Source organism: Strix aluco, chromosome 5 (assembly GCF_031877795.1).
Source record: "Strix aluco isolate bStrAlu1 chromosome 5, bStrAlu1.hap1, whole genome shotgun sequence".
Taxonomy (NCBI): Eukaryota; Metazoa; Chordata; class Aves; order Strigiformes; family Strigidae; genus Strix; species Strix aluco.
Window position 1 is genome coordinate 28,486,381 of NC_133935.1, and position 25,098 is coordinate 28,511,478.

A 25,098-nucleotide genomic window follows, 5' to 3' on the forward strand; every position below is an offset into this window, starting at 1 on the left:
CGAAAAGACGAGCGAGCAAGAGAGCAAGCGTACCCACCCGCCTATATCCCTGGGCATGACATCACATGGTATGAAATACTCTGATGAAAATTAACTCCATCCTGATCGAAACCAGGACATAAGTATTATAATAGATCAAAACTCCTGGGGACTAAAAAGCTTCAGGAATATATCTGGGATAAAAAGGATAAAATGTATTACAATTACGAACAAGCAATACTAACAATAACCTAGTATAAGAAGCACTGAATGCAACGGTGGGAAAAAAAGTACCTTTTTCTTTGTTACTAGAAAGAGATAAGATGTCTCTCAAACACTAACTAGAGAAACAATCTGAAGAAAATAAAGACATTATTGGGGAAGCTGGGGTCCTCTAATATAAGAAATACTGAATTTGATGTTCATGACACCATTCTAGCTTCTTGCCTAGGTCCTGGTTAAATACTCATCAAACACTTCAGATAACAGTGAATTTGCATGAGTGGTGTTTAAGGGAAGTGTCCATGTATCTCTTACACTTCTTATAACTTTTGGTGTGAGGGCTAATGCCACCCATGTCCACCTAATTCCATGTAAGCTTGTAATTTCACCCTAAGAACCACTGGATAAAAATGCAGTCACATAGGTGAACACATATCCTAAATGGCTGATTAAAACAATACAGCTGGAACCATTTTATAAAGTCTTTCAACTATATCAGCTAAAAACTGTGGAATCCACTCAACTGTGAAAGGGGTCAAACCTGAAATAATGGAACAGTGTATGGGAAAATTATCAGGGGATCAAAACACTGCTGAGTTTTCAACTTTGTTGCTGAAAGGGTGAGACCTAGACACTACCATCTTATCCTCAAAATGAAAAAGATTAAACTTTTGCAGGATTAAGTCAGTTTGATCTGAAAAGTGATATCTCCACTAACAGAAATAAAATTTCTCAATTTAGAAATTCAAATGTTCTCATATCAAGTTGACTCAGAAAGAGGTACTATCAGTGGCATCTAGTTAATAACCTTATTATATATCTCCCCTTTGAAGCAGGTACTCAAATTCCTAATCAGCCTGAATTAGCCAGAAGATTCCGATTACCAGAAGACCTGTGAGAGAGTGACTTCATTTCACTGTGTGCTCATGCTAAGTCAGATGCACAGCATGGCTTGTACTTTCCAGTGCTGTGAAAAAGTGTCATACAAAGAAGCATGCCAAGGTAAGATGAACATAATTTTTTACCATAAGAATGACCATTTAAACCCCAGTCCTCCAGAACACTTTCTGTCTACACTGCCTGCTGGACCACTCTGTGGGAAGGAGTTCACATCTGAACGATCACGCAACAGTTCCCTGAATTCCAGTTGTTTCTCAAAAACAAGCCAATACCAAGTACTTTACAAATGATGAATTCTAACAATTCCAGCTTCCTGGTGGTGAATTAAAGATATTCTTGGAGTCCCTCCAGCCTGCTATTATTTTTCAGCTTATCAATCAGACATGGAGATATATATATACGTCAGTTATTTCTAAATCTAAAAGCAAGGATCACTGAACTTTTTTATAAGATGCTCACATCAATACCAGTCCTGAATAGGAATGCCTTGAACAGTCACTTCTGTTCTTCTATCGGTAATCGAATGCCCTATGACAGGTGTCCTTACGAGCAAGTGAAAAGCCACAGTCGTTACATGTCTTCCCAGCTTTTTATCTGTTAGTTCCAAGAAAAGAAATTGTGCTAGAACACAGGATGACCATTAACTCTCCTGTCCTGGTTTAGCCAGGATAGGGTTAAGTTTCCCCAGCAGTGGGGGGAAGCTCTAGCCAGGTTATTCATATATCATGCTGACGTCACATCTGGGCACCAGAGCGCGGGAAGAATCGGTGATCGCGTGGTTGGCGCAGCCGGTCCTCTCACTGCTGTATCGGTATATATATATCTTGCTCTGTTCATTGTTATTACTGTTATTGTTATTGTTGTTGTTTGTTGTGTTGCTGTTGCTCTGTTGTATTAAACCTCTCCTTATCTCAGCCCCGGGGTTTGTATTTCAGTCCCTTTGTGGGGGAGGGGCAGCAGCCGCGTGGTCTCAGACCCCGGCAGGGACTAAACCACCACATCTCCCCAGAAAGTACAGGGGATATACAACTTATACCTCTTATGGAGATCAAAGTGTTAAATAATTTCTGTATGTCCAAGGTTAGGACAGCAAAATGCTTTCCTTTCTCACTGATGGATGATAAAGTTCTGAGAAAGCAGTTGCTGTAATGGCGATACATAGCACAAACAATAGTTTCAGCAGTCAGTTCAAGGCAGTGTGTTTTTAACTTCTTTTTTTTCCAGGGCACATTGGATAATTTTTGTCAAACTGAATAATTTTTGGAAAAATCTCATCTGCAGTATTCATCTTTCTCTCATTCTCTGCTAAAATAGCCTTCCCTGAAGGTGCAGCACATGTTGCTGCAATAAGAGCGATGTTTAAGAAGCTGAATGCCAAACAGGAATCCTTGCTATTGAAATGTCACAGTCAGCCACTATGATACAAATGTGGGTGTTGTAAGTGGAAAATAGTTGGCTCCTTATTCCTCACCTCACGTATGTTACAAAGAGCAACTACCCTGGCTTCCTGGTGGACATAGTAGATAGTGACTGTAGTGGTTTTCTCTAGAATCAAGAAAAAGGTGGAGCTACAGAGAAGGCCACAAGAGTTAGAGATAAGTTATAAAATTAACAGAGAACTCCAATGTTTCCAGAACACCAGCAACAGTAGGAAAGTATAAAGTCAGGCATGACTTTGGAACAGCAAGTTGTGCAGCAGAGGCACTGCACAATTTAATACAGTGGGCAGACTTGAAAGAGGCCCAGGAAATACTGCACCGTCTTGCATCACACTGGCCTTCATCCCAGTATACTGAATTGTTACAGTTCCAGGTCTTAAATTAACTGACAACATTTGTAAATTCAAGGAGAAATTACACAAAAATCTGCAAAAAGCTATTCCACCTTTGGTATCTTGCCTCCCTCCACAAAGTCAGAGGTGAGGCTGCTCGTGAAAGCTAGATGTCACTGAGCAAAAGTGGAAGTGCTGGATGTCAGTAACAGCACCATGACTCCAATTCTCATGACCAATTTCTGACCAGCCTCACCGATATCCACAGCAGTTCTTTCATTGCTGCCTGTTTTGAGCAGGCACAAACTTAAGACCCAGTATGATTTTACGTAAAATTACTTTTTTCATATTCTAGGCCTGAATAATAATGGAAAACACATCTAATAATAATTTGTAATGTTGCGTGGCTTTTTTTGTTCAGAGGAGGGACCAGGAGGGCAGTGGAAATACCACTTAGGCTACTAAGTCTGCACGGATAAGATTCTGACCACTTCACAAAGGTTCCACTGTGCTGGGGATTTTGAATTGCTATCTGTTTTCTGGTGGATACTCATTTCCTCTCAAGGAGTCTGAAGGAAAATATCTTGGCTTACAAAACCTGGTCTGTTAATGTCCAGTCATCTGTACTGAAAAGCATGGATAAAAGACCCTGTTCTTAGCATGGTAGCACTGTGTCACAATCACAAGCATATTTTATCACCTGAGACTTCACATCTCTAGTATTCAATATGTCCATTGCAAATATACAAAATCTCAAATATAATGTGAAAATTCAGGTCTAAAACTAAGCCATGGAAGTTATGAAAATCTGTACAATGTTTTGATCATAGACTTTCATTTTCAAAATCTTAAATTTGCATTTTTTAAAAAAAATAATCAATCTTTAAAAGAGAAAGGGAAAGGGCAGGAAGAAACAGCAGTCTATGCCCGTTATTTCACTCATGTGTACAGTAGGCCAGTTTACAGAAAGACAAAAGGCTGGTGAAATGCATGAGCATTGCAAGCCCACCATAACATGTGACAGTATTTGACAAAAACCACAGTGCTGTAGAAACACTTCAATTGAATACCTGCCACTGTGTAAATGAACATAAACAGATGCTGTGTTTCATATTCTGTATTGCATTAAGCAATTAGATCTTGCATATGAAGTGGAAAAGAAAGGAAGGAAAGTAATGTACATCTGCTTTATAACTTTGTGTGTCTGCCTCTGAGGCATACAGTGAACTACTTAACAGATAAACAATCATGCACTGCCCTTGAACAATATATAATCTGCATGCAGTGCAATGCAAATATAGTCTAACCATTATAATCTGTGATAGTGTCCAGTCACTAGTCCTGTGAAAATAAATTGTTATGGATGGCTGCTTCTGCAACATCCAGTGAACTGCTTGACCAGGAAGATGGTGGAACACAGGAGAATGTTGGCCAGTTTTGTTGTTCAAGGGTCTATCAACACTGTTGTAGTTGTTACCCTCTGCAGATGATGTGACTAACACTAAACTAATAATCTGTTCATCAAATATCATCTCACATCTTCCCAATTGTCAATCAAGTCCTTTTCTCCCATGTTCAGCAGGTGGTATCTGCAGTTCTGTTGGAAGTATTTGCTTGAACATGGTTCCAAAACTGGTACATGGCAATGTATGATACATACAGCCCCATCAATGCTATCATTCATTGGAAAAGCTTTGATTTGCTTTTGGTGTAATTTGTTGCACAGACACTTACAAACAGAGCAGCTAACATCATTGGGATATTGGCTTGCATGGACAATACAAGTTGTCAAACAGGACACTTGGTTGCTGTCTGGATGGTGAAGGGAGTCTCCATGGTAAGGGTCCTTGCAAGGGCATCTTAGTTGGATTGAGTGAGACTCCCTAAAACACAGTTCTGTCCCATTTTTATAATCCAGCTGGCCTGTGTTCCTGCATGACCACTGCAAGACATGCATCACTGTAGATTACCATAACTTGCATACAAAACATTTCTTAACTATCTTAAATATGTACAAAAGACTGTCCTATATGATCATTTCTACACATGTAGGAACTGTTTCTATCGATTGTCTTACCCTTGTACAATTGATTAAATTTGCAGCAGGGACAGTCTGGGAATCTCTGGGACAACCAGATTCTCCACCCAGGATGTTAATCAACACATTTAAGCATACAAATTGGTCTAGGTACAGCAGGGACTTCCTGGGAAATCTCAAGAACTGTATGAAATTCCCACTGGGACACCTCTTGTAACAATCTGTCGCATACTTCTTGTGCAGATGGCCAGCAGTTCAGTCAATCACCTAGTTTCAACTTTGCCTGCTGTCTCAAATCAGCCCTTTATCTCATCTATGCAGGCAACTAGCCTGCGAGTTCCTGGACCACTCTGGGAATTGGCAACTTAAGTTCACTGGGAGTGCACACAGGCACAGCCCTGAGACCCACCTACACTTACAATTATAATTAAATAATTAAACTGTATTTTTCTGCTTAAATTTCATAACCCTTGCCCATCTTTCTGACCAAATGATGTCAATGTCTGACCTACTGAACTGCCTTCACAGTTTAGATGGAAGTGGCCAAGGACTGACTCATCTCATGCTTAAGTAAATGCCTAAAGTTAGGTGATATTTATGCCATGCATTATCCCAGCTTTGTTTTGCTCTCTGGATCATACCACTGATTTTGATTGAGTGTGCAGACAACATCAACATTTCTGATATGAAATCACCTAAGGCAGCACTGGTAGTGAGATTTGTGGTCTATTGTTTCTGGGAACAGTAAAAGCTGGAATATTGTCCATACATGCAGTAAAGCATGGAGCTTTTCACATTTCACTTTCAGGTCAAATGCTCATCTATCGCAAAAACCTATTCACCATCCATAGCTTCAAGTTCACAGATTAATTGCAGCACATTTGTGGGATGAACTATTTAAAGGACATGGCTTTTCTGCTTTACCAGTGATGAAGAGACTACCTTTATCTGGGCTGTCAAGATTTACACACAGCAAAGCAGGCAACTGCTCATTCTACCTTCTGCTTCCCTCACTTCACCTGACGTAAGCAGTCTGTCAGGCAACATCTGGGAAAACAAACACACCTCATCTGTATTCCACACATCACACATACAGTACTGCTTTATCAGCTGCTCCTTCTGCTCTGGGCCAATGCAGATCACAATGGGTTTAATGCCTATACTTCCTTGTGAGTGAACTGACATGAGATTCCACATTGAATAACGAAGTGTAGAAGCTAAGTGCTTGTGTTGCACATCTTCAATAGTTAGCTCTGGAGTTTCTTCATGTAAGACTGAACTGAAAAAAACACAATATCCTGCAGCCTGATATTTGCAAGCCACAGCTGTAATGGGTCTTATAGATCAGTGTTTCACAGGTATGTTTTTTTCTTTTATTTAATGTTCAAAGAAGACAAATTTCAGTTTCCAGTTATTTTGTGGAAAGCACTGCTGTAATAGCTACATTTACTGCATTAGGACAAAAGCTGAATAACATGACTAATGTGATCATATAAAGTGAATCTACATTGCCATTACTACTAACTTCAGAGTTTGCAGTCACAGCCATATGTAACCACACAAATTTGGAAGAGTTATGTGTGGGCCATACTAAGTAGAACAAGAATGAAGTCTGCAGCTATGGCATGGCTCAATTACTGTAACCATTACCAGCTGCTCACATTTCAAGGATGCTTATTGCTGATTACTAACTGCATGTAGTAAGTTTAGTTAATGGGAGAGAGTTGCACTGGCAGTACAGTTCACAATCTGAACAGCTTCTAAGTTGAGGGAGAGCTTTTAAGCCCAGATCTCCCTTGCAGTTATTGGCAAGGCAATGAGGAGACAGGCTAAATTATGCTAGGGGAGGTTACAAGCATCTTAGTAGAACTGGCTGCCAAAATCATCAAACTAGCTGTTTAAAATAAATATATTGAGCAAGATCCCATCTCAATGGTGTCTGACCTTTTTCCTGGAAATGCTGTTTTCTTGGCTTAGCTCCACAGCCAAGTCTCCTCCTCTTCTGCTTCATCCCCTATCATGTACCTCAAGCAAAGACAGACTTCTCCCTGACCATCCTTTCCTGTGCTCCACCCCTCTTCCAAGCAGGCTGGTGTTAGTTTGGCAGCACCCGCCTCTAGGTAGAGAATAAATGTAGGCTCTTTGGGGTGCAGGATGAACACAAACAGCTGTGTCACCTTGCAAAAGGAAAAATAAGTCTTCTTTAAATTTTAAAAGGACATTTGACATGCTTAATTCACAGCAGCAGACAAAGTAGATATGTTGGTTTGCTGGCCCCAGAAACTCTGGAATAATCAGTTCTACCTTGTCTTCCCCTTCTTGCAATGAAGTGTCCAGTTCTCCACTAAAATCTGAGAGAAAACACCACCTACTGCAGAGCCTTATTTTCTACATCTTATTTCAGGACACTGGTTGCTCTAAGCTAAACAGCAAGTATTTTAAGAACTGCAGGATGTGTTAAGAAACATTGTCAAATATTTTAGTCTCCAAATTCTGCATTTTAAAAAATTAATACTCTAGTGGAAACTGTTGCCTGAATTCTAAATAGCTACTTGAAAACCAAAAAGCATCCATACTTTTTATGGAGGATCTAACATTATGTGGTCCCTTCCACTCTTGGAGCAGGAACAGGAACAGGACTTTTCCCAGGACTTAGGGCTTAAGCTAACATGCCAGCTCCTGCTGCATTAGAAGTAAGAGGCTGGAAGCTCACACATATCCAAAGGGAAAAAAAAACAAACATGAAATGAAATGTTTTCTGTAGCAGCATAAATGTGTCCCAAAACAATGAAACATTGGTGGATGAAAGCAAAGCAGAAAATTCTCAAGTTATTGTTCAATCTAAACCCTTTTATATGTCAGCAATTGGTATTGATTACAGGTTTAAAAAAGAACTATGGAAGGTCATTAAAACTGAAACATAGTATATACTGTAACACTGGATTCATAGATCACTACAGAGAAAGGTAGACTTTCTAGTAAACATTCCAGCATCAGCTCTATATTTTCCTAACACTGGACAGCATAAAATAGCTCCCAAGAATATAGGTGAGATACATGAACCCAAAACAATCATTAAATCCCCTCTAGAGGCTATGTAGGAAACAAATGAGATGAGCTCCTCCAGCTGTCTGTAAACAGCTCCTGTGTCTTTTCTAAAACTTGCAGAATGATCTGGATATGAGCCAGCATCACACCTGGCTTTTTAAACCTCCATTTATATTTACAACTTTTTGCTGTCCTTTGGCAGTGTCCATCACATTCACCTATGCTGAGTACTACTTTATACTGTGGTTTTTGGCTACTGAAGTAAGGGAAATTGCTTGTGATATGCAGTATGATGAGCTCTGAGCAAGAGTAGCAGACCTGGAAAGATATATTTATGCATCAATACCTGCATCCAGTAAGAAAGTGGTCCCCAACCTAACGCCTATAGGTTACATGCGAGACAGTTGAGTGCTGCTTTAGGTCACCAGCCATATAAAAATTAAAGTTGAATGAAGAGGGAGGGACAAAACAAGACTTTGTTCTGTAGCCTCCTATCTGCACAGTGTTTTGCCTATAAATCAGCAAGTTGGGGATCACTGAAGTAAGCTCTTTTGGTTATTATTTACTTAACTAGATTGGACCATACCCAAATGACCAGAAGGAAAACACTAAGAGATCTGTCTTCCCCAGCGGAGAGGCTAATTAAGCACTGTGAAACCCTCCAATTTGCAGAAAAGCACGTGTAATACAGACACGCACCAGATTTACAAGAACAAACCTCCTCCTTGCTATGAAGCTATAAAGAACAGAAGGGAGATCTCTCACTAATTAGGTTAATATCAGCTTATGGCTTCATGTAGAAAGACCAATAAAACAATAAAACCAGCTAGAAACAAAATATTTTTTCTCAAGGATCATTTTTTCCCTCTTCCATCTCTTTCTACAACTTTTTGTACTCATATTTCTACAACTTGGTGTGCTTTGAATTTACCCCTTAATTAGCACACCGATTTGCTAAATTTTGTTTTTTACTTGTTTCAGGGTGCTGTTCAGAACAGTCTGATAAGTCATATAAATTATTGCCACCAACTCCAAATGCTAAAATCTGAATACTTCATTCTACCTCCACAGCTAAAAATCGTGCAGCTCAAACTCAATGCTGTGCCTCCATGATCTAATTTAAACTTTGTAACTATGAAAAGATAATTACTTTATGCTTTAAGTGATATTTTTCCCCTTGGAACTCTCCTTTCTTCATATTCATTCCTTTTGAAAGGGCATCCAGATAAAAAGGTAGCTATTTCAAAATGTAATATTGATACCTCATCAGAGTGTATGTACTTACAGTGTTACACACCCATGCTTAGGGAATGCAGGGAAGTTGAGTGTATCCAGTAAGACTTGGGCTTATTGAACAAGATACTTAAGATTCCACTGTTGCTATTAGAAAGCAGTATCCTTAGCAAAACATAATGTGACCAGATGCAATCCAACCCAGGCAGCCAGAATCCTCTTGATAGCAGGTAAAATTCTGAGCTGCTAAACAACATATTCCATTAACAGAGAAACTGCACTGATTTTAGCCATTTAGTATCTTCTAGTTAAGTGTAACTGGGGTTATAATCATGTGGATTAGAATTAGTTTTAGCCAGGGGTAATATTTTAGCCAGCAGTTCTCCCACAAGTCACCAATCCAGAGAGATGAATAAAAAAGGGATGACATGAAACCAGAATTGTATGGGTAACATTTGTGTTTGTCTTTCTTTACCTTGAGCTCATCTGCATCATAGAAGTCTATGCGCACAGCAGGGACCATCCATGTCTGGAACAGAGTTGCCAGGATCTGTTTGGCAATTGCATCTGCGATGAGGTGGAAGTGGAGTGGGTTTCGCCTGATATGAGAATGGAGAGAAATGCATTAGTTCAAAGGTTGCTAATTCCTATTGTAAAAGGACAACATCAGAACTTACAAAGCTTTATCTATGTCTAAGGTCTCAAGGTAAAGCGTACAGCATGTTTGGTGGAGTCCTGCTCTGTATCCTGCTGATACAATTTGAATAAACGTGACAATATAGAAATACTGGATCAGTTTCTGGGTGGTTGTAAATAGTTCCTTTGACTTCAATGGAATGTGGTGATTTATAACAGCTAAGAATGTGGTTCCTTCTACCATCTCCTTAAAAGAAGGCTAAGTTAATCCCCCTTTGGGGACTTGAGCTGAGAAAGTGATTGCTTTCAGTTTCTAGGTCTGTCTGGTAATTTATCTTTGTGGTAAGTGGGGGTGGAAGGGAAGGTTGAAAAATAATCGTCTGAATGAGGTTAAATTCCAGGACCATTCAGTTTACACACATCTTTTCTATAAAGCAAACTTGAGGTATCAACAGCTGTCCTATGGGAACCCAAAATTAGATGTTTCAGGTGAGTGCTTTTTAGCTACTGGCATAGTGAATAGGATTGAGATTGTAAATCTCTCCACATCCTTGTTCCTAAAAGGGAGGAAGGGTTGAAGAAAATCAGGAAGAAAGAAAATATCTTACTTCAAAACACCAGACTTGGGTTCACCTCTGTAGTTATACAACTTGGCCTAAGTGAAAAGCTTCACAAAATCACAAAATCATTTAGGTTGGAGAAGACCCTGAAGATCATCTCGTCCAACCATTAACCTAATACTGACCGTTAAGATGAGTGGAGGCAGTATCAGCAAGAGTTGCAAGGTTTGACAAAGTACATGGATTTTTCTACAGTAATGTGAACTTGGACATCACAAATACCATGTTTAAATCCCTTAACCTTGATTCTGTCTTTGAGGGAGAGTAAGCCACAAAGTCTGATCTTTATTCAGCTTCTGTGGTAGGAGTATGAAAACCTGCCAGAGGAAGTTAGTCATGATTTGTAGTCTTGCATGTTTATCCCTAGCTTAGCAACTTTCCCTGTCAGCACAGAAGGACAGAGTTTGCAGAAGCCACTAAGAATACAGATGGTTCATTTAGATTTCAGCATTGGCTCACCCTTTCTTTGATCCCTGGAGTGGAATAGTGGAGTCTCATTTCTGTGAAATTTATACAGGTAAATGGATGTACTTGTTAACTGATACTTTTCATCTGAAAAGAGGAGCATTTAATTTCAGATGGTTAAAGTGGAAGATGACTGGTGCTACTATATTCTACTGTGCGAACAAGAAGTGAGGAAGTCTATGTTAGTTCAGGCCAATGTACTTCCATTACACTTTTGGGCTTAACCCAAAAGATGAAGGTTATTTCTTTCTCCATTTTCTGCATTAATAAACAATAATATGTGCCTTTCTCTTTAATGCTACTCTTCTTGCTTTGATGAATAATATTCTTTCTCACTGAACAAAGGCTACAAAAAAGCATAACAAAAAATATAATGGTTCACAGTATCTCTGCTGGCTTTAGCTGGGATAGAGTTAATTTTCTTCATGGTAGCTATTATGGGGCTGTGTTTTGGATTTGTGCTGTAAACAATGTTGATAACACAGGGATATTTTAGTAACTGCTGAGTAGTGCTTAGGCAGAGTCAAGGCCTTTTCTGTCTCTCCCACCACCCCACCAGTGAGGAGGCTGGGGAGCACAAGGAGTTGGGAGGGGACACAGCCAGGACAGCTGACGCCAGCTGAACAGAGGGCTATTCCATACCATATGACATCATGGTCAGCATATAAAGCTGGGGGGAAGAAGAAGGAAGGGGGGGACATTCCGAGTTATGGTGTTTTGCCTTCCCAAGTATCTGTTAGGGGTGATGGAGCCCTGCTTTCCTGGAGATGGCTGAACAGCTGCCTGCCATTGGGAAGTGGTGAATGAATTCCTTGTTTTGCTTTGCTTGACTGCATGGCTTTTGCTCTACCTACTACACTGTCTTTATCTCAACCCATGAGTTTTCTCACTTTTATTCTCTCCCCAACACCACTGGGGGGGCAGTGAGAGAGCAGCTGTGTGGAGCTTAGTTGCTGACTGGGGTTAAACTATGACAGTATCGTAACACACCTCTCAGCATGAACAGGAGATTGTTGTGAGAAGCAATATATGGCTGGATTTTGTTGTGTTAGAAATACTGCACCTAAGATCCAATCCAATACCCAGGGATGCCAGTGAAGCTGTTGTATTGGCTTCAAGGGCACTGTGGATCAAACAATGTGCTTACAGGAAAAGCAGAAAAGGGCTGGTTAGAAGCCTTATATATGAGATAATCATGATGGTGGAATAAACCCACAGCTGATCTGCATTTAACAATATCCAAAACACTAAGCCACATCATGCTTTCCAAAAAGACAAAGGTCTTTCAATCTCCAGCTTGCCCTGGAGTGAGGAGGGGAGAGGGAAAGGCGTAGGCTGCCAGCTGCTGATGTCCCATTACCAAGCTAAAGAGATTACAGCAATTATATCTGTTTCACCAGCCCAGCAGGAGAGAAGAGGACATCCTGGCTCATGCAGATTCTGCAGTAACAAAGCACCTTGACAAGAAAAATTGGGAAATAGCAGTGATCAGGAAATACATTTTATTAACAGAAAAAAAGCCAAGAGAAACAGGGTACACAACCAGTGGCTCTGGGTGCAGGCAATGCAGTATCTCAAGGCAAATACGTGTTGAATGTCAACATACACATTCCATATAGGTCCCTCTGATTAGCAGGGGCTGAGTCTGGTATCGGGTAGGACTATTTCCCAGCTGGCGTTATTTAGTAATTTCTTTTCATTTTTTTCAGGGTCATTGTGGTCGTTTAGGCCCTGCCAGGACTAGAGACCATGATGCTGCTGCCCCTCCCCCACACTCAGACCGGATGGGGCAGGGAGTGAAATACAAACCCCAGGGCTCAGATAAGGAGAGGTTTAATACAACAGTGTAACAGCAACAAACCGAACAACGACAAGAACAGTAACAATAACAGAAATAACAATGAACAGAACAAGAGATATACCATACGGATACAGCAGTGAGGGGACCGAACTACACATAGGCCGTCCCTGCTCTTTCCCGTGCTTGGGCGCCCGGACCTGACATCAGCATGGTATTGAATAACCCAGCGAGAGCTCCCTCCCCACTGCTGGGGAAACTCAACCATATCCTAGCTGAAACAGAACATAATCTACCCCTTTATTCTATACCATCTGCGTCACGTCCAGCTGCCATTTAGAAATTAACAATAACCAAAAAAACAATTAACAAAAGCACAATATAATTCACAGCATGTTCTCAGCCAAAATCAAGTCCCCTTGTGGTACGCATCGGACCTCTCCATCCTCCTGCATCACCCACCAGGTGCACCCAGGACCTTGAGCAAAAGTAATCCTGTGGATGGGTTTGCCTTTGCCTGGCGCACGACTAACCCAGACCATTTCTCCCAGCACATCCCTCATGTGCACCACAGGGACTTTATCCCCGTCTACAACACGTGGAAGTTTTGACTGAGCTGGGCCAGCTCGACTGGCAGATCCTCTTGTGTTCACTAACCAAGTGGCCTTTGTCAGATGTGTGTCCCAGTGTTTGAAGGTTCCACCCCCCATTGCTCTCAATGTAGTTTTTAACAGTCCATTGTAGCGCTCGATCTTCCCGGAGGCTGGTGTGTGGTAGGGGATGTGGTAGACCCACTCGATGCCGTGTTCTTCTGTGCAGGCATCTATGAGGTTATTTTGGAAGTGAGTCCCATTGTCCGACTCAATCCTCTCTGGGGTGCCGTGTCGCCACAGGACTCGCTCTTCAAGGCCCAGGATGGTATTTCAGGCGGTGGCGTGGGACACTGGATAAGTTTCGAGCCATCCAGTGGTTGCTTCCACCATTGTGAGCAGGTGGCGCTTGCCTTGGCGGGTCTGTGGCAGTGTGATGTAGTCGATCTGCCAGGCCTCTCCATATTTATATTTCAGCCATCGATCTCCATTCCACTGGGGCTTCACCCGCTTGGCTTGTTTGATTGCAGCACACGTCTCACATCTGTGACTGATCTCTGCGATGGTGTCAATGGTGAGGTCCACCCCTCGATCTCGAGCCCACCTGTATGCTGCATCTCTGCCTTGGTGGCCTGAGGTCTCATTGGCCCACCGGGCTATGAACAGTTCACCTTTACGCTGCCAGTCCAGTCGTCCTGAGCCACTTTGATCTTAGCAGCCTGGTCCGCCTGCTGGTTGTGTTGATGTTCATCAGTGGCCTGACTCTTGGGTATATGGGCGTCCACATGGCGCACCTTCACAACGAGGTTCTCCACCCGGGCTGCAATATCCTGACATACTTCAGCGGCCCAGACGGGTCTGCCCTTGTGTTGACAGTTGCTCTGTTTCCATTGCTGCAACCACTTCCACAGGGCATTTGCCACCACCCACGAGTCAGTGTAGAGATAGAGCCTCAGCCACTTTTCTCGCTCAGCAATATCCAAAGCCAGTTGGGTGGCTTTCACCTCTGCGAACTGGCTTGATTCACCTTGTCCCTCAGCAGCTTCAGTGACTCGTCGTGTGGGATGCCACACTGCAGCCTTCCATTGTCAATATTTTCCCACAATGCAACAAGACCCATCAGTGAACAGGGCATATCGTTTCTCCTCCTCTGGCAGCTCATTATATGGTGGGGCCTCCTCAGCACATGTCACCTCCTGTTCTGGTGACATTCCAGAATCTTTGCTCTCTGGCCAGTTTATGATCACCTCAAATATTCCTAGACAGTTGGGGTTCCCTATTCGAGCCCGTTGTGTTATCAATGCAACCCATTTACTCCACGTGGCATCTGTTGCATGATGTGTGGAGGGAGCCTTTCCTTTGAACATCCACCCCAGCACTGGCAGTCGGGGTGCCAGGAGGAGCTGTGTTTCAGTGCCGACCACTTCTGAGGCAGCTCAAACTCCTTTGTACACTGTCAGTATCTCCTCCTCAGTCAGTGTATAGTTAGCTTCAGAGCCTTTGTATCCCCAGCTCCAAAAGCCTAGAGGTTGGCCTCAGGTTTCTCCAGGTGCTCTCTGCCAGAGGCTGCAGGTAGGGCCATTCTCCCCAGCTGCTGTGTAGAGCATGTTCTTAACCTCCTGCCCTACCCGGACTGGCCCGAGGGCTACTGCCTGGGTAATCTCCTGCTTAATTTGTTCAAAGGCTTGTTGTTGCTCAGGGCCCCATTCAAAATCGTTCTTCTTGCGGGTAACGTGGTAGAGAGGGCTCACAATCAGGCTGTAGTTTGGGATGTGCATCCTCCAGAACCCCATGGCGCCCAGGAAAGACTGAGTCTCCTTTTTGGTGGTTGGTGGGGCCATGGCTGTTATCTTGTTTATCACCTCCATTGGGATGTGGCGACGCCCATCTTGCCATTTTATTCCTAGGAATTGAATCTCCCTTCCAGGCCCCTTAACTTTCTGTGGCTTGATGGCAAAACCAGCCTTCAGGTGGATTTCAATTATCTTCTTTCCTTTTTCAAAGACTTCCTCAGCTGTGTCCCCCCATACAATGATATTGTCAATGAACTGCGGGTGTTCTGGAGCCCCACCTTTCTCCAGTGCAGTATGGACCAGTCTATGGCAAATGGTGGAGCTGTGTTTCCACCCCTGGGGCAATCGATTCCAGGTGTACTGGATACCCCTCCAAGTGAATGCAAACTGTGGCCTGCACTCTGGTGCTATTGGGATGGAGAAGAACGTGTTAGCACTGATAATTCTGGCATACCACTTGGCTGCCTTCGACTCCAGCTCATACTGGAGCTCTAGCATGTCTGGCACTGCAGCACTCATCACTAGCGTAACTTCATTCAGGCCACAGTAGTCCACGGTTAGTCTCCATTCGCCATTAGGCTTTCTCACTGGCCATATAGGGCTGTTGAAGGGTGAATGAGTTTTGCTGATCACCTTCTGGCTTTCTAGTCGACGGATCAGCTGATGGATGGGGACCAGGGAATCTCGGTTAGTGCGGTACTGCCACCAGTGCACCGTCTTGGTAGCAATTGGCACTTGCTGCTCTTCAACGTTAAGCAACCCCACCACCGAGGGATCCTCTCAGAGGCTGGGTAAGGTGGACAATTGCTCAATCTCCTCCAGGGCTGCTACACCAAAGGCCCACCAGTACCCTTTTGGGTCTTTAAAGTACCCTCTCCTGAGGTAATCTATACCTAGGATGCACGGGGCATCTGGGCCAGTCACAATGGGGTGCTTATGCCAGTCCTTCCCAGTTAAGCTTACTTCAGCTTCTAATAGGGTCAGCTGTTGGGATCCCCCTGTCACTCCGGAGATGCAGATGGATTCGACCCCACTGTGGCTTGATGGCATCAGGGTGCACTGTGCGCCAGTATCTACCAAGGCCTTATATTCTTGTGGTTCTGATGTGCCAGGCCATCAGATTCACACCGTCCAGTAAATCCGATTGTCCCTTTCCTCCACCTGGCTGGAGGCAGGGCCCCTCTAATCCTGCTCACCATCACTCACTTGTTGTAAGAATGACTCCTGTGAGAATGACTCACAGGTCCCCTCAAGAGGGTCAGGCATAACGTTGACCATTCTATTCTGTCTGGGGGATTTCCGACTGGACACTGGAGCTGCGTTTCTGTTGGAACACTCCTCTTTCATGGTGTTTTTCCCTTTCACCCGCTGTAATCATGCAGCTAGAGCAGAAGTGGACTGTCCATCCCACTTCCTCACGTCTTCTCCATGGTCGCAGAGGAAGAACCACAGGGTGCCCCGTGGTGTGTACCTTCCACTGCCCTTCTCTTGGGTGGGGAAACGTCTGCTTCTAATGGCTGAGACATCGGCCTGTGCAGGTGGAATGTAGGACATGTCCTCTTCCACTTCCTGGAGCCTCTGAGACAGTTCCTCTACAGCTGAAGCCCAGGCATGTTGGGAGGAAGGGACATTTCCCTCATATTGCCGGAGCTGGCCAGCCACTTCATCCACTGTGTGAGTCTGGGTGTCTCGCCACCAGGACGCTACTGCTAATGCTTTGGAATGTGCCTCTGGTCCACTTTGCAGGACCTTCCGCCACATCAACTGTGTGCAAGGGGCCTGATCTGGATCCATTGGTGACCGCTCATCATTCAGATCACCATAAACCATATCAAACACAGCCAATTCCCTGAGGTTCTGAATGCCTTTCTCCATGTTGGTCCACTTGCCTAACCGACATAGGACATCATCCTTGTAGGGGTACCTCTCCATTACACTGAGCAGGAGTCGCCTCCAAAGGCTGAGGGTTTGAGTCTGCCTCCCTATGCCTTGTCAGTACCAGGCTCCCTGGACAAAGATCCCAGCTGCTTGGCCTCTCTCCCCTCCAATTCCAAAACCAGCAGCTCCACTATCCCAGCATCGGAGCAGCCAGGTGAAAATCTGCTCACCTGGAAGGCGGCTGAAATCCTTCCGCATATCTCGCAACTCACTCAGGGACAGAGATTGGATGATTACCTCCAGCTCTTTCCCCTGTTCTCATGCTGGGCCTGGCTCATCTCCATCCCCTACTATGCGAGCTGACTTTTTGCTATATTTAGTTTTCTGTATTAGGGCGACTGACACTGGCACTGCCTGTCCCTCTGGCCCAGCTGCTGTGCTGGTGGAGGTGGCTGATACTGGCACTGCCTGTCCCCCTGGCCCAGTTGCTGTACCAGTAGGTTCACTTTCAGACCCTGCAGCCCTTTCTCCCCCTTGAGGGCAGTGAGTAGCGTTAAGGATGACATAGTAAGCATGGGCAAGTCCCCAGCACATCGCAACAACTTGTGTCTCCCAGGGTTTTTCAGATTGGCAACATACCTTTTTCAAACACTCCACCGGTTTATCAGGACTCTGCATTTGTTTGGGAGTGAAATTCCAAAACGTTGGGGGTGACCACTGACTCAGGCACTTGCCCATCTTTTCCCACACACCTTGCCATTCATAGCTATCTGCCCTTGGGGCAGGTTTCCAGGTGGTGCTATTGTTGGAGAAGTACCGCATGGCCCAAAACAAGATCAGGCAGACACTCAGAAAGCATTGTGCCGCAAACACACTGGCCTGGGTGCTCCAAGGAGAGCTGAAACTCTCAAAAACTGAGAGAACCTCTTCCCCTGGCTCACCCATAGCGGGGCTGAGACCCCTAATAAAAGCCCAGGCAGCAAACAGGTACCGGTTCACCCCCACAAGCAGCGATACAAGTCCATTATAAGCAGTCAGTAGCCAGTACAGCAAAACAAGACACTTGGCACATTTTCCACCACCAACAAACACCAGCACTAGGAGCACACAGTGGATATAAGGATTATTCCAGCCCCACCACGCAAGCAAATTGGCCAGCATTGCAAATGTTCCTTATCAAACAATACAAATAAAAACCGAGAAATTGCACCTAACAGATTGCTCTAAAACACTTTTTCTTTTTGTCCTTATCTCTACCCTCTCGTGCCCCACGTTGTGCGTCAAAAAGGCTGTGGTGGTTTAGGCCCTGCCGGGAGCCGAGACTATGCTGCTGTTGCCCCTCCTGCACAGTCAGAACGGATGGGGCAGGGAGTGAAATACAAACCCCGGGGCTGAGATAAGGAAAGTTTTAATACAACAGTGTAACAACAACAAACCGAACAACAACAACAATAACAGTAATAACAACGAACAGAAGAAGAGATATACCATACGGATACAGCAGTGAGGGGACCGAACCGCACACAGGCCGTCCCTGCTCTTTCCCTGCTCTTTCCCGCGCATGGGTGCCCGGACCTGACATCAGCATGGTATTGAATAACCCGGCTAGAGACCCCTCCCCACTGCTGGGGAAACTTAACCATATCCTAGCTGAACCAGGACAGTCATTTTTCTACATATTGCAAAGTAAAATAAGAAGAGTAAAAAAATCAGTTAAAAACAAGAAAGCTACATCTTCTTTTAATCCATCATCTAGTTAAATGGAATTGATATAAAATATTTCAAGATGAAACACACTAGTTGAATAGAAGAAATCTGGTACAAAGAGACTCAGATGTTCAGTAGCAGTTTACACTTATCTGAATGACCCAGAGTGTATGAAACTTAAATGGGAACAAGTGGATGACATTTTCTTTAGTTCAGCTCCTACTGGGAAAAAAGAACAAAGGAGTAGTTGTACTCCTACACAGAAATCTCTTTCAAGTTCTTAGCCTCATGGTAAAGATTCAGCTGTAAGGAAAGTATGTGTCAGAGGCAAAGCAGAAGATTATCACTTAAAAAAATATATCCCCTAAACAGAATAGTGACCTGCTGACTTCTACAACTAAATGTGCATCAGCCACAGAAAATTTTACTCCAGACAAGATTATACTTATGTGAAATGTGAGGTTTAGCATGGTGCTAGAAGCCAGCAGAGCACAGACTCAAACCTGGAAGACCTTCTGAAGGTAAATACTAGCATACACATAGATGACATCTTTTACCTCTTCTAGTGTCTGCAATATGCAAAGCCTAAAAGATATGGATTGCTTCAAAGTGTTCATGAAACAACTTCAGAAGCTTAAAGATCAAATATCCATTGCAAAAGACACAGAAGAGTCTCTGTAAGATGAGAAATCTTTCTCGAGAGATATAAGAAAGGGATGTCATCATTATTTGCCAACATGATTGAATCACTGGCTGTAAGACTTAGGGGTGACAATCAGAATATTGTGAAGGATTCCACTGAAAGTTACATTTCATTAGACTCGGATGTTTTGCTGTACCATTTGGTGTCAGTGAAAGCTACTCCATTCTTCAGACTGATCTTTCAGGACAGAGACATTTTGGGATATGAGGTTTATAAAACTGAAATAAAACTATATTGTTCCTATAATAAGCTAAGGGATGGCCATGTGGCGAGCGTTCACAGGCATTTAGCAGCTACAGCTTAAAAAGTCTGGGAAAAGCAGGGGGAGATACCAGTCTTCCAGAGGGAGGCTTGACAGTCCCTCACTTGGGTAACAAGGAAGGGTGGCATGGCATTTGAAGAAATTTAATGAGCAGCTGAAGACACTGAAGTTTGCTAATGGAAGTTGAGTGGCACGGAACTGGAAAAATATGATGCTCTGGTTAAAGAAAAACCACACTTCTTTCTGTTGTGAAGGCCAAGTTATGAAAACGATTTCAATGCTGTGGGTTCCTGCAATAGCAGGGGAGTTAATGAGATGACCCAACAGGTTCTTTCCAATTACCTGAGCCTCAGGACTTCAGTGCAAGACATCTTTCTTGGGTTGAAGGGAACGTGTAATCACGTCTCAGAGAAAGTGATGACCAACACAAACCTCCTCTTCTGTCACTACAAATGTGAGGTGGACTTCCTTTGACTTCAACTTTTCTAACCAAGTCAAAGCACAGTTGCATGTTGTGTTTATTTTTAATGCATATGTTATCCCATATAACTCATTTTCCACTGGGCACGTCAAGAGAGCAAAAAAACCACACATCGTAGAAGTTGGTTGTATCCTGTACTGCTGGAAAGCGCTGTACTGTAAATGCTGACAGTATATGCAACTATGGGATAATATAGGTCAATATATGACAATTTTGATAAGCTTCTCTTACAAAATCAATAGGTTTTTGAAAATTCCCAGTATTCAGATGAATTCATATGTTTGGAAGTCAAGGTTTCTAGTGTCCTGGGTTTCAGAACAGACAGCCCTTGAACTCTGAGCCCCAGGTCTTCCAGATTCCTCACTATAGAAGCAGGTATTGAAACAGCCAGAGAATTCCTCCCAAGGTCCAGAAATATTTAATCTCGTTTAACCTCAAAGATTTTGAACATCTGAATTTTTACCAACTACAACTTTTTACAGCTTCTGCGACACAGAAAATGCTGATGCTTTTATGTCTTAATGTGGAAGAATGCCATTTCAAAATACAGGTATTTCCCATCAAGTGGAAACTCAAGGTTTTAACTACTCTATTTAGAAAACTGTAAATCTTCATATATTAAATTATTTCCACTTATCTTAAGATCAGAACACTATCTAACAAAGTAAACCATACGTAAAGAACACACATTTATTTTCCTAAACTGCTTTCCTCAAAAGTGAATGAAATATTTTGGCCAAGATTTTCAAGCACGGATGCTTGCCTAAATATAGGAGCTTAAATGAATGCTCTCATTTTCAGAATTGCTGAGGTCCTAATAAAGTTAGTAAAATGAAAAGAAGTCAGTAATTTTAAAAGTCAGGCTATGAATTTAGGAGCCTATTCTGAGGTACCCATTTCTATATTTTTTTTTATCATGATGTGTTATTTTTACATTTCAAAACTCCTTACTCTTCATCAGAGTTTTGATCTGCTTGCTCAAGCATTTGTGGCCCATTCTTTTTTGAATAGCCACTGCCACAAAGTTAAATACAAGAATCTACAATTGAAAAAGGGAGTAGTGAACCAAGACACAAGCTTTTGTGTTAGCAATTCAAAATGCAGCTGCTTGGTTGCACAGTTCTCTCTCTGCAACAGAGGAATTTTATTTTCTGAGAATATAAAAAGGTCAGTAGCCCAGGGAGTTTATTTCCAAAACCTATACTTTATTAAGGGAAGCACAACAAGGTAATACCTTTTATACCTGTAAGAAATGGTTACACGAACTTCAAACAGAAATTATAAAAGGCAGCTTGGGATTTTTTTTTTTTTTCCAGTATGCCCATATGACAATCCCTCTCTCATATGGGAAGAATTTTAATGTGAAAATCATTACAGATTTTTCATACCCCTTCACATCCAGTATTGATTAAAATGCTCCCCCATCTCTTGGGGAGATCTTAAAGATGCACTAGCTCATTCATGGATCTTCTTTTTTTGTGCTAACTTACAGAAGGCACTTTAGGAAACAGTAAGAGATTTCATGGGCAGATTTTTTTTAAACATTGCTTTCTTCATTATGCCTCTATTGTTAGGACAACCAGAAAATACAAAAAGAAGTCCGGATTACTGATGCATCTATATGGATCAGAGAAACCAGTTCATGCTTTATCATTTTTGCCAGAAGAATCTCCCACAAAACTGACATGTTAGAAAAGTTGAAAACAATGACAGAGGTTTTAAATTCTCAGATTAACTCCATTAAGGCAAAGTGGTCTCCATGGAATACAGCCATTAGATTACATCAGCTTTAATTACCAGCCACTGCTGACTTGTGACTCTTACTTGGAAATTACATGTCATCCTTTTTATTTAATTTAGATTTTCATTTGGTTTGTCTTATTCTACCTGTTCCAAGAAAAAAAAAGTTTATTATTCATACAGCAATCTGTAACACTGTTTCATATCCTAATCTTAAAAATGCTTAGTCATATGCTTAACTTTAAGGTTATAAGCAGTCTTCTTAAAGCAAAGAGGCTACTTCATATTAGAAAACATTTACCGAGTTGACTGGTTTTGTTTACACTACAAAAGCTCACCACTGTTACTATGCCACTATTGCTGTAGGATAGATGGAGCATAGAGCTAAAGAAGTAAACACGACTTCTCCAAAGAAGAGGGACTAACACAGGAGGAAAAAACCCAACAAACCAGTATTAACTGGCACAAAAGAGAAGTTAATTTTTCACAGATTCTCAGGTTGACCTAACTGCCAGTGACAGGTTATAATTGTGTAATTTTGGCTTTTCTTTGTTCCCAAATGAAACATGGTGTATAGCATGTCTGGAGAAGATAAAGTGTACATTAAAAATCATTTTAGCTCTTACTCCAGTTCAGACTTGCCTAAGTAGAGACAGAAATTATCTTTGCAATATGAAACTGTAACTTATGGGCTGTTTCTGTGGCACTCTAAGCTTTACAATTTTCAGAAACAGAGTAAAACAATTGAAAGTGACCAATGTAACTTGGACTAGCAGTTGTAAAAGTTTCAAGGAGAGTTATTAGCCACAGGACATTGCTTCAGCGTTGAAAAAGAACTGCAGATGCTTTTTGCATACTACTATATGCACTCTTTCCAAAAGCACTTGCATTTCATTTTGCCCGTTTGACCCAATACCTTTAATTTTTAGTGTTTAGTCTTTTGCTTTGGAAAAACTAAAGTTAAGTTGCACTTAGGACATGATGATATCAGCTTGGCTGTGTTAAACTGGCTCAGAGAGACATTTTTTTTTATCCCTGCAACAGCTTTATAAAGTCTTTCATAACTAGCAACTAGATGCCCAAGAGAGGAAAGCAGGCAAGTTGCAGACTAGGACCAAGTACTCATTCTACAAGCCTCCCTCTGTGCAGCACTGCCAATGCATATTTATCAGACTCTGCAAACACTGCACTATCCCAGCTCTGCTGAGTTTCCTCCAGAGAACAGACTGTCAGTTATGTCAAATTGGGTGTTAAAAGCTGCTGGGATTTTGTGGCTTGAGCATACATTTTCTAAAGACAAAACTGGAATCAAGTTCCCTTTCCACTGGGAATGAAACGCATTTCTGAAGTACAGTGTTCTTAGAAGGAATCAACCACAACACCCTTTTCCCCTCCTTTTCTCACTCTCTGGTACATTAAGACAGATACAGTTTTTCAAATGGTTTGAGCAAGTAGCTTGCTAGGTCTCACGGTATATATGGTATGACTAGAATAAGAAACTTGTTTTTTTAGACATGGGGAGAGCTGAAATATTCAATATGCAGGATTTGCTGCAGATTCATGCAAAAGAGAAGAGACAGCACACTCCATCTATGGACACTCCTGTAGTTTTTATTGTTAATGACCCAGCACCCCTGCTGTTTTGTGTCTCTCTATCTAACACTCTAGTACAAAGTTGAGGGTGTAACAAATATGTTAATGCATGGAGGGAAGATGATTAGACTGACATGGCCTCCTTTTCTCACCATTTTTCTGTTAGAGGAGTAGGGATTCCCTACACAAGTAGGGAATTTAGGTACCTCATTTTGTATCAAAATGCACAGCTAAAACATGCTTTAATTACTAAACTAGATGGAAATGCTAATAAACGCAGATGACAGCTCCATAAATTCCAGACAGATCCACTGAAATCAGTGCTCTTACAACAAACACCAAGTGAAGTGCAGCAGGAACAGGTAAGGATATTAAGTGCGGTTGCTTTGAGGGGCCAGTTGTTACCAGTAGATTACATTCAGGGTGTTAGGGCAGGACTGAGGTGTAATGCTCAGCTGCCCAAGAAGAACCCACACTGCACCTAGCTGCATAATAACAGCTGTGATTTATACACAAGTGTCTTTCAATACACTCTCCTACACTCTTGTGACAGGCAAATTCTGTACCTGCTGTATCAGGTTTGGTTGAACATTGATGATCAGAAACTTCAAAAAAGGAAAAAAAATCTATTTGACAATATGTTTGGATGTGTGTTCATTCTGTTCTTGCAAAACTATATTTGAGATTGAATGTGGTGATCCTATAAATGAAGGACCAGTAGCCTAACCTTACAGATTAGGATAGAACAAGCAAACTTCTTCACTGGAAACACACAGTGCCTTCAAATGTCTGTTCTGCTTGGCTTATTGGACAATGCCAGCTAGGATGCATTCCCTGGTGCACATTTAGGGTTTAGGAGAAGAGACGTCTCCATGGCTATTTTCACCAATGACCCTCAACTCAGATGGTGAACTTGCTACTGATGTCATGAAGCATCCACTATCTGAACCAAGCACCTCCAACTCTCCTAACTCATTCCTCATGATGCAGTATCATAACCTGTCTCACCCTTCATTCCTACATTTAAATAGATCCTAACATCTAAAAGAAGCCCTCTTTCCAGTCATCATAATTTTTGAAGTGCATACTAGTCTCCAAGATAACATTGTTTGCACATGGCAACCAAGGCAAGGAATCTTGGTTCTAAATCAATTTTCAGCTGAGTTTGTTGTTTATTTATTGTTTATTATCCAGCCTTCTTCACCACTGCCACTCCAAAGACAAAGATCCAAGAAGTGAGAGTTTCTAAGGCATGACCTGGCACATGTAGCCATAGCATCAACAGGTACTTAAGAAGCCTGTGTTTTCTAGAAGATAAGGAAGAAATGTCCATAAGAAGCTCTGTTTCTTCTTTGAGGATATCTTCCCTTTCTAGCGAACAATTTAATGTCTAGTGAGAAAATCTAGTTCTAGGCAGGGATTGACTTAGATTTGTCTTTAAGTATTTTTTGAGCAATCAAGAGAGATAGGTTATCTTGAATGTAACTAACTGTACTAAAGTTTCATTAGCTATACTGGACATTATTTTGATCACCTCTGCTGAGGTAGACAAATCCTTTGAGATGAGCAGTACTGCTAGTTAAACAGCAAATATGTTCTTGACAAGGGCAGAATCCACCAGACTTAGAAATACCAATGTTA

The 25,098-nt window shown here is 42.2% G+C and overlaps 1 protein-coding gene across 6 annotated transcripts in view; it reads right to left on the reverse strand.

Annotated features, from left to right (window-relative positions):
* The window catches only part of LARGE1 (LARGE xylosyl- and glucuronyltransferase 1), a 354,153-nt gene that overhangs the window by 170,488 nt on the left and 158,567 nt on the right, over window positions 1–25,098 (reverse strand). For all 6 annotated transcript variants that reach the window (XM_074826502.1, XM_074826498.1, XM_074826500.1 and 3 more), the window contains one exon: window positions 9,667–9,790. In XM_074826502.1, the coding sequence (XP_074682603.1) occupies window positions 9,667–9,790 (124 nt within the window). The remainder of the gene's footprint in view (window positions 1–9,666; window positions 9,791–25,098) is intronic.